Here is a 10,000-nt window from a genome sequence, read left to right on the forward strand (position 1 = left end):
AAACGCCCTGGTGACTCCCAAAAATTAACCGATAAAAAAGGGGCAAGAAGAAGCCAGAGAATATGCAAAAAAGGGTGAAAAAAAATTCCGGAAGGAAGAATGAAAAAAAGGAGGAGAAAAAATGAGTAACGCGCAACCGAAGGCTAAGTGAGTTTTAAAAACCGTTGTATCGTTCGTTTGAAAATCTCGCTGAAAAGTATATCTTTGTCGACCTTAAATACTTTTTTATGATAAGAGGCTTTTGTTCCGCCGGGTTTGCCATATGCTAAGAAGGAGAGTGAGGATAAATATGCAAATTTCATTTCACTGATATGAGTGTTAGTGTAATAAATGATTGTTTTACCATAAAAATCTCTGGAGAAGTGGAGACAAACCGTCATTTTTTTGTCTTCTTTGTAAATAAAATTCTAGAGAGGTAAAATTATAGGTCAACATCCCTGTTTTAAATAGTATATAAATTTGAAATCAAGATAAAAGTGATAAAATTATCCCTAAAGAGAGAGGGAGGGGATAGAGAGAGAGGGAGGGATGGAGAGAAAGAGAAAGAAAGTGAAAAGCGAGAGGGAGAGTGAGAGAATCGCGTAACACATAGGCCCCTGTACCTCGCCATCCCACGCCGCAACGCCAGAAGACAGCTAATTGCTGTGTCCAATCAGCATCGAGAACCGCCAACTGTGTGCAACCTTAGCCCAGCCGGTAGCCATAAATCTGAATCATTTTTGCCGATTTAAATCTGCCGGGTAACGCCACTCTATTATCCGGTTAGTGACTTCGGTATCTGAAAAGTGCGGGTGCCTGAAGCTATTAAAGAATTTGTATTATTAGTACCTTTTGTGATAAGATCTTTAATGGTCTCTAAAAATAACTTTCGAAAGATGGTATCCCTTGGGCGGGTAAACAGATAAGCCCCTTCCGACGCGTACAGTATTCTGTCCAGGCCGTAAATTAGATGAAGATATTATGCAATTGCACTCTGCCGACGTGAATTACGCAGATACAGAATTGGCTTTATCAAATGGCTACGGAGCAACGCAAAATAGCCAGGTGAAATTATCTCGTCTTGAAGATCTGCCAAAAAGCGCGCCGAAAGCGAGAGAAGAAGCATTGGTGAGATCGAGTGCCCTTTCGACAGCAGTCATGGAGGAGGCGACGGGAGGGACGCAACGCCAAATAATGTTCCTTGAAAGCAGAAAATGTCGTATCCGGAACGCGGCGCCGACTTCCTATAGCGGACACTCCCCTCGCTCGGGAATCGGTCGCCAACCTCTGTATAAGGGCACGGAATCGCTAAAAACGTTTGGAAAGATGGAAGGCATCCGCGTGGGACTCCGGAGACACGATCGAGGCGCCTCTGGATACATTTCGAGAGGTCGAGACGAGGCAGATCCCTCAAGATAGAGTAAGAGAAATTATAGGCCTATGGCGCCCACGGCCGGTCGGAAGAGGGGAAACGAAGAACTACATCCTGAATACTCATATATAAACACACACACATATACGTACATACATATGCATACATATATGTGTGTGTGTGTGTGTGTAAGTATATATATGTACACATATATATTGTATGTATGTATACAGACAGGCATTCATAAATTCAAATAAAGACAATAATGAAGACAAGCATCCCCAGCTGCACTTGCATAGCTGAGCCTCATTTGCAACACGGCGTTGCTCTCTCTATCCTGTGCAATCTAGCGGAGAATGCAAGCAGCGTAGCGGCAGAGAGAGCGAGAAGGAGTGCTTGCGCGTGAGAAATCGTTTGTGGCTGTGTGTACGTGGGCCATATTACATGAATGAGTGTGTACGCGCGCTGATGAGCCTTAATGCGCGAACAATGAGAGGCAAGTGATTAATTGCAACTAATTACTCTCGCGAAACAAAACAAGCTCTTAATTACCGGAAGCTGTAGCAATTAGCCACGTGCTTTTTGAGCGCGGCTCTCGGGCGCGCGGGGCCGGGTCTTGGCTCCGGATTAACGCTGACTCGATCTGCCGCGCTGGAAAATTGCCGGCGAAAGGCGAAAGGGGGAAGGAGAGAGAGAGAGAGAGAGAGAGAGAGAGAGAGAGAGAGAGAGAGAGAGAGAGAGAGAGAGAGAGAGAGAGAGAGAGAGAGAGAGAGAGAGAGAGACAATACAAAAGAACGAAAGAGCGAGAAGGAGAGATAGAGAGAGAGAGACTAGAGTCTCTGCTGGAAGAAGAAGGAGAAGAGAAGCGAAGGAGGAGCGTCCCTGAGACAAGGCCACGCCCACCGCTGTCTCCGCCTCCTCTCCTTTTTTCCTATTCTTCCTCAATTTCTCTCCTTGCTCCTCCTCCTCCACCACTATCGCCACCACCACCACCACCACATCCTCCTCCTCCTCCTCCTCCTCCCTCCTCCTCCTCCTCCCCCTCCTCTTCCTCCTCCAGTTCTTCAAAAGCGTCTAAAGATATCCAAGGAGTCTTCAAGGAGTTCCATGGTAGCCTTTCCTTCCTGATCACCTCTTAACGAAGAGAGAGGGAGGGGGGGGGGGTGGAAGAGAGAGAGAGAGAGAGAGAGAGAGAGAGAGAGAGAGAGAGAGAGAGAGAGAGAGAGAGAGAGAGAGAGAGAGAGAGAGAGAGAGAGAGAGAGAGAATGAAAAGAGGAGACAACAGTGCCAAGAAGAGTGGGTAGCGCGGGCGGAGGGAGAAGGTGGGAGGGAGGGAGGGAGGGAGGTCACACAGCCCCCCCCCCTCCCCCGTCCCAGTGTCGCCGTGGAGAATAAAGGTCAAAGGACTTGATTTCAATCAGCGCAAATGGCTTCCACAAAAGGGGAGTTTGCGTAAAATGGTGTCACAAAGAACTCGCTTGTTGGCCCTGGCACTGTGGGCAGAAAGGCTAGATCGCGGAGAGTGGCATCGCCATTGAAGACGGCCGGGACGACGAGAATGGTGGCTCCAAGGGGCATTTTTCCAATCTCGAGACAATGGCCGGCTAAAAAACTGCCATTTCCTCTTTCCGAATGTTGCATGTTGGGCCTTTTGTGAACATGCTGGTATTTCCTGCTGTGTATTGTGAAGGGACCCTTTTATTCCGTCGTTTTATTTTTCTCCCTTCTTCCTTATACGGAAGAGAAGGGAGCGGAATATCTGAAACAGACTCTCTTATTTCCAAAGGCAGAGTGATGGAAGCGAGCATAGTTCCGTCTCTTAAAAAAAATGTATAAAGCTCTTTCCTCTTTCGAAAAAAGGCAAAGGGTCGAAGACAAAAACCCGGGCGGGGAAGAAAGAAACAAACGGCAGAGCACCATTTCTGCAACGGCATTCGTGCAAGGAGCAAAACTCCTCGACAGTTGTGAGAGAAGGAGAGAGCGAGGGGCAGGGGAGGGGGAAGGAGGAGGAGGAGGAGGAGGTGGAGGAACCGGGGCCGCTGTTGGGAAGGAGGAGGAGGAGGAAGGGAAGGAGTGAGGGGGAGACGAAGAGAGAGAGAGAGGGAGAAGGGGGTTTTCTTGCCAACTTCAAAATGGCTACAACAATGAGGCAGCTGCACAAAATGGCGACCCACATACCTCCCTTGGCTGACAATTGTGTGCGGTGCCGGCTCTGCGGGGCTTTATGGTGATGAGGCCGACGATTACGGTCAACGGTGCCACTTGAGGGAGCTAAAATAGGGGCGGCAGCGGGGCGGTTCTGACGCGGGGGGTGGGGGCCTGGGAGGGGGGCGCGGGACGGGGGGAGGGGTGATGATGGTTCGTCGTGGTTGTTAGGGCGAACCGCAAAGGGGGGAGAGAGGGAGAGGGAGGGGAGGGGGTAGTTCATTGTCATAGAGTCTAATGCAAAATCTCCCGTGACTATAAATGCAATTTTATGAATTCAATCTATCCGAATGCATTTTTGGAATGGAAAACACAACCAAAAGCGTCGATTTATTTTTTTTTCTCTCTCTCTCTCAATCGGGATCCGCGTGCAATTCATTTCGAAAATTATTCATTATATCAGCTGCGCAACGAATGGCTCCATTTTGTCAAGCCATACATTTGCTCCGAGGAATCAAACGTCACACTTTATACAGCTCAGGATTATATGCCTAATTACATATCACGCGATGTCTGCGAATAAAAAGCCTCTGATATTATGTATTCAAAAACTACAACTTAGCAACCGCAAACTCAGAGATAGACATATAATATATTTTTTTCCCTTCCCCTCTCCTTCGCCCTCTCCCCTCCCCCTCCCCCCTTACACAACCCCTTTTCGGAGACTAAAATTATACCAAAGAATTTTCCACTTGCAGCGCCGTCTTCAGATTATCAATAAGGGCCAAAGACCAAGGGATGCTTTTCCTTCGACCTCCTTCACTCTTCTCTCCTCTCCCTCTTCTCCCTCTTTCTTACGTCTCTCCCCATTCCTTTCTTTTTTTTATTTTTAGAGGGGGGGGGGGACGCCACGCCCTTCCTTCCTTCTTCCTTCTTCTCCTCTCCTCTCCTCTCCCCCCGTCATTCACTTTCTTTCTCCTCCTCTTTCTCATCTTGGGCGGATTTCATTTCCTTTCTTCTTACTCACTCTCTATTCCTTCTCTTTTCTTTTTTCTCTCCTCCTTCCTTCTCCTCCTATTTTACTCTCCTCTTCTCCCCCCTATTTCTCATTCTCCTCCTCCTTTTTTCTTACCCTTCTCTCCCATCTTTCTCGCTCTCCTGACCCTCCTTCCTTATCCACTTCCTCCTCCTTTCCTACCCTCCTTTCTTACCTTCCTCCTCCTTCCTTCCCCCTTCCCCTCCTTACCCCCCTCCCTCTCCTTCCTTATCCTTCCCCTCCTCCCCTCCCCCTCCCCCTCCCCCCTCCGCCCCTCTGCACCCTAGAAACAATGGAGGTCATACTTATATTTAGTCTCTGATTGAGAGTCGTATTGAAAGTCATTGAACTTTATCTTCCTCCCTCTAAGCAAGGGGAATGGGAGGGGAACAGAGGGGAACGGAGGGGAAGGGGAGGGGAAAGGGAGGGGAAGGGGAGGGGAAGGGGAGGGGGAAGGGGAGGGGAAAGGAGGGGAAGGGGAGGGGGAAAGGAGGGGAAGGGGAGGGGAAAGGAGGGGGCATTGAAGGGTTGGAAGTAACACTTAAGAATGGGTCTGAGGAATATAGTGCGGAGGTTGAAAAGGGATGACGAAAACAGAGGGGAAAGTGACTCGAAAAAATGGAGGGGTGAGGGGAGGGGGGACGAAGAGGGAGAGGAAAGGGGGAAAAAAGAGTAATACAGAAAAATATGATATGTGGTTAATAAAGGGTTCTCTGTGAGTCTGTTTATGGACTGTTTTAGTGAGTTCTCGTACGTTTATATTCCATTAACGTGAGTTGTTTAATATTTTTTTCCTTCTTTTTCTTTATTCTTGTCGTTTTGTGTCCTCGTTCGTTATAATTTTATCATTCCTGCTGTCTTACTCTCCGGTGTCGATTGTTCTGCGTTCCTTTTGCAAGAAGTGAACATACTATAACCTCAACCAATAGGATCAGCTTCTTTGGGAGGGCATTGAAACCCCTCCCCCAACACACGCCCCCTGACTCCTCCTTCCCGCCCTCCCTCCCTCCCACCCCTTTTTTTCCCCTCCTTCTTTATAGCCTTCCATCCACGGCCCCCTTTCCATCGCGCCCAACAATAATAGTCATGAAACAGTTGGCCCTTGTTCATGACAGACATCATGTCATAATCTCATGACATACACACTCTTTTGTAGCCCTCCCCCGACCCCCTTCTGCCTCCCTGCGCCCCCCTCCCCTTCGCCTGTCACGGCAACCCCTCTATAGCGAAGCCCTGGATAAAGCGAACGAGAAAGGAAGGCGTGTTTTACCAGCTGGAGATCGCACCAGCTGTTTCGTCCAGTGCCCTCCCTCCCCTCCTCTCCCTCCCTCCTCAGCCACACCTGACCACAGCACACCCTTGAGGAGTGTTAAGGGGTAGATCTAAGGGTATTAAGGGAGGCTGGAGGTGATGAAGGGAAGGGGGTGGAGGGGATCGAGGCTAAGGGAGGGGAAGGGGTGAGCTCCCAGGGGGATTAGACAAAGTGGTGCCAAATGAATCCCAACATGTCGTGATTTAAGGTGAGCCTGTACCCGGGGGACTTTTCTGACGAGCGAGCGAGCGAGCGAGCGAGAGAGAGAGAGAGAGAGAGAGAGAGAGAGAGAGAGAGAGAGAGAGAGAGAGAGAGAGAGAGAGAGAGAGAGAGAGAGAGAAAGAAAGAGAAAGAGAAAGAGAAAGAGAGAAGAAGAAGAAAAAGAAGAAGAAGAAGAAGAAGAAGAGTAAATAATCACAGATGCCATAGAAAGCCGAAAGAAGAAAACGAGTGAATGAATACACATATCATGTACGTACGTACGTATGTGCGCATGTAAGTAAGTGTCCACACGTGTCATACCTCGGCCATATGATTTATGAATGGTTTATGCCTACCTATGCCTTTTTTCCCTCTTCTCTACGCACTACCTGCTTTAAAACCCATTAGAACGTAGCCTCAATTATCTGATAAAGAAGCGCATTAAAATTCTCTCTGTCCACTTAAATTGTCGTGCAATAGATGTCTCCACCATCGCTCATTCTGATTTATTGCGGTTTTCTTGTATTCTTTTCGGCTTTTTTTTTCGTTTTCGTTTTTTTGAAGGCTTTTCGATTTTCAATTGGGAGTGACCCCGTGATGGACGAGGAAGGGAGAAAATGGGGTTGAAAGAGCTAAAAGGGGAATGAGAGAATAGGAAGAGAATAAAGGAAAATTAGATTTAAAGAACGAAAAAGGAATGAGAAAAGAGGAATAGGTAAAAAAAGAAAATGGAGTTAAAAATTTGAAAAGGGGAATAAGAGGAGAGGAAAAGGTAAAAAAAAAAGAAAATGGTATATAACGAATGAAAGGAGAAGGGAAGAAAGAAAGAGAGAATCTAACGAGCGAAAGAGGGAATGGCAGAACAGAAAAAAACAGAGTGTGAAACTTAAAGAGCGAAAGACGAAATAAGAGAATACAAAAGTGAAATAAAAACGAAAATAATGTTAAAGAAACGAACGAAATATGTACATAGCAAAAAACGAAAAACAAAAGAAGAGAAAAAGAAAATTTCAAATCTAAAAAAAAAAAAAAAAACGAAAACCACACACAGCGAAAATGGAGAAAAAAAAACGGCAAAAAGTCTAAAAGAACGAAGAAAGGCAAACGAAAAGGGGGCATAAGAGAGAGAGAATAAATGTAGGGAGAAGCGAGAGAGCGAATGGGCCATAAATTGCTGCGTCTCTCTTTCACGAGGTCGCCGATCACACCGAAAACAGATTAAGATCCTCTGCTTCACCCCTTCTTCTCGTCTCCCTTCTTATTCCCCTTCTTTATTCCCTTTCTCTTATTTCCCTTCTTTATTTATTTTTTTTCTTATTTCTCTTCTTTATTTCATTTCTCATGTTCTTCTTTTTTCATTTCTCTTTCTCCTGTTTTTATTTTTTTTTATTTCATTTCTGCTGTCTTCCTTCCTTATTCCCTTTCTCTTTCTGCTCTTTTCTTTCTTTATCTGCTTTGTGTCTCCTCTTCCTTTCTTCGTCTTAATTTATATGTTTCATTTCATTTTCCGTCTCTTTCTCCTTCATTTCCGTCTTATATCATTTTCTTTCATCACTTCTCTTCTTCCTCCTCTTTCTTCTTTCCATCTGTCCTTACCTTCCTCTATCTAACTTTCCTACTTTTTATCCCCCTTCTCCTCCTCCTACTCTTCCTTCTCTTCCTCCTTTCGCCCCCCCTCCCCTTTTGTACTTCCTCCCTTCTCCCTTCTCCCCCCATTCTCTTCTCGCCCTCTCCCTATCCCCCCTGTTTCTTACTCTCACCTGGTCTCCCCTTTCATCGCCTGTCTACAAGAAATACACTTCGGAAAAGTTTTAGTAACACTCTTTTTTACGTGTTTTTCTTTTCTCCCCACTCTGTTATCTCGTTTTTTTCTCTCTCTCTTTCCTCGTCGTTCGCGAAAAAAGCAGACTGCAAAAAAAGAGCAGAAAACATTTGACGGACACTCAAAAATGTATACGCGAAGAAGGGAAATTCAATAATAGTGATAATAATAATAATCGTGAAATACACTGTCCCTTTCACCTCTCCTCCCCCTCACCCCCTCACCCCCTCACCCCCCTCCCTCCACCTGTGCAAAGCTACTGCGCATCCATTCATGAAATAAGAAAACATAGTCGCTTATGCCCCCTCCCCTCCTCCCCCCCATTGTCTCGTCCCTGTGGGGGTAGATGTGAAGGGGAAGGGGAGAGGGGGGAGGGGAAGGGAGGGGGGAGGAAGTAAGGGAAGGGGAATGAGGGAAGAGGGAGGGGAAGGGCAAAGAGGAGGGAGAGAGGGGTAAGGGGTAAATGAGTAAGGGGAAAGGGGCGAGGGAGGGGGGAGGAGAGGCGAAGGGGGTTCGTGTTGACAATATCTCTTTGAAGAAGCCAAGCGATATGCGTTCGCTGCCGGAAGTATAAATCATCTTTCGGCCGTTCGTGCTGCGACTCGGCGGACGCAAGACATCACAGGAATTCCGACGGCGTAATTACGTGCTCGTTGGCCTTGGTCGCGGCTCGAGTTGCGTCGGAGGCGATCGGGACGTAGGCCGCTCCGGCGATTCCCCCGCGATTTCCTTCTCGCGCTTCGGGGGGGGGGGGGGGGGTCGTGGCCCTCGGTGCTTGTGTGTTTACGCGCCTGTACAAGCACGTGCCGTATTGCTTGTATGTGCATAATGTGTATGTATATACGTATGTATATGTGTGTGTATACATTTCTATATCTATCTACCTCTCTATATATGTGTGTGTGTGTAAGTGTGTGTGTTCGTTTGCATATATACGTATACATACACGCACGGAGAATGAGAGAGAGAGTGAGAGAGAGAGAGAGAGAGAGAGAGAGAGAGAGAGAGAGAGAGAGAGAGAGAGAGAGAGAGAGAGAGAGAGAGAGAGAGAGAGAGAGAGAGGCCAGATGCGTGACACGGCGGGACAAAAATAACAGTTTGTAAGAGTAAGTCCATCACACACCCCATAGAGTCGCTGATGAAGCTGCAGCAGGTAAAGACTTGACTGGTACGGCAGCTCGTCTATTATTAGCCAGCTGGTGACGGGGAGAGGGTGGTGGGGGTCGTGGGTGGAGGAGGAGGAGGAGGAGGAGGAGGGGGGGGAGGAGGAGGAGGAGGAGGAGGAGGAGGAGGAGGAGGAGGAGGAGGAGGAGGAAGAAGAAGAGGAGGAGGAGGAAGAAGAGGAGGAGGAGGAGGAGGAAGGGTAAGGAAGACAGCCTACGGATGGGGGGAACGGGGAAAAGGGAGAGTGAAGGGAGAGGCAGGGCAGGTAAGCGAAAGAGGGGAGGAGGAGGAGGAGAGAGGGTAGGGAGGGGGGAGGGAGATGTCAGGTTCAAGGTTTATATTGGCTTTGCTTGGGGAGTGATCGCATGATCGGACTACAAGATATGAATATTTACAAGTGCGTCGAGGTATTGCCGATGGTTTACGCTGATGTTGGACAAATACGCAACTCGCCTTCTGCTGCTCATTCCCTTCCCGATAGCGCGCGCCTGGCCATCACCTCCCGCTGTTGTTTTTATTACATAGACATATGTGTGCTAGTTTTAATAGCAGTGTTGTATAATCCTTATATTCAGTTGATGATATTGCCACGGGACTTGCCAATCGCTTTTGCTGAAAGCCTTTTTGCTTCTTCCCCAGACTGACGATGTCGTCGAAGCGCAAGTCGCTGCCGACGAAGGTGCTCGATTCCTACAGCGACGCCAGTGAGATGCTGGTGGAGGACGCGCCTCCTCTCGTCTCCACGACCGCTGGCGACTCCGACAACTCCGCCGGCGGCTCAGAGTTCAGCTACGGCGGCTGCGACGAAGGGACCGTCGGCATGTCCCCCGCGAGGTGGTCCGACTCCGAGGTGGCGTCGGGCGACGCCAAGAGGAGCCGTCGGGAGAGCTCCGCCGACTCCGACGACCTCACGCAGCACCTGCACCCCTTCGCCAACCCCTACTTCCAGGCCCGCCTCCAGGAGGCCAG

At 48.3% G+C, this 10,000-nt stretch overlaps 1 protein-coding gene across 8 annotated transcripts in view; it reads left to right on the forward strand.

Annotated features, from left to right (window-relative positions):
* The window catches only part of LOC113810836 (transcription factor SOX-6), a 142,278-nt gene that overhangs the window by 56,004 nt on the left and 76,274 nt on the right, over positions 1-10,000 (forward strand). For all 8 annotated transcript variants that reach the window (XM_070125323.1, XM_070125325.1, XM_070125324.1 and 5 more), the window contains exon 2: positions 9,671-10,000. This exon is cut by the window's right edge and continues 381 nt beyond it. In XM_070125323.1, coding sequence (XP_069981424.1) covers positions 9,678-10,000 — 323 coding nt within the window. In that variant the 5' untranslated portion in view covers positions 9,671-9,677. The remainder of the gene's footprint in view (positions 1-9,670) is intronic.

This window comes from Penaeus vannamei, chromosome 9 (assembly GCF_042767895.1).
Source record: "Penaeus vannamei isolate JL-2024 chromosome 9, ASM4276789v1, whole genome shotgun sequence".
NCBI lineage: Eukaryota > Metazoa > Arthropoda > Malacostraca > Decapoda > Penaeidae > Penaeus > Penaeus vannamei.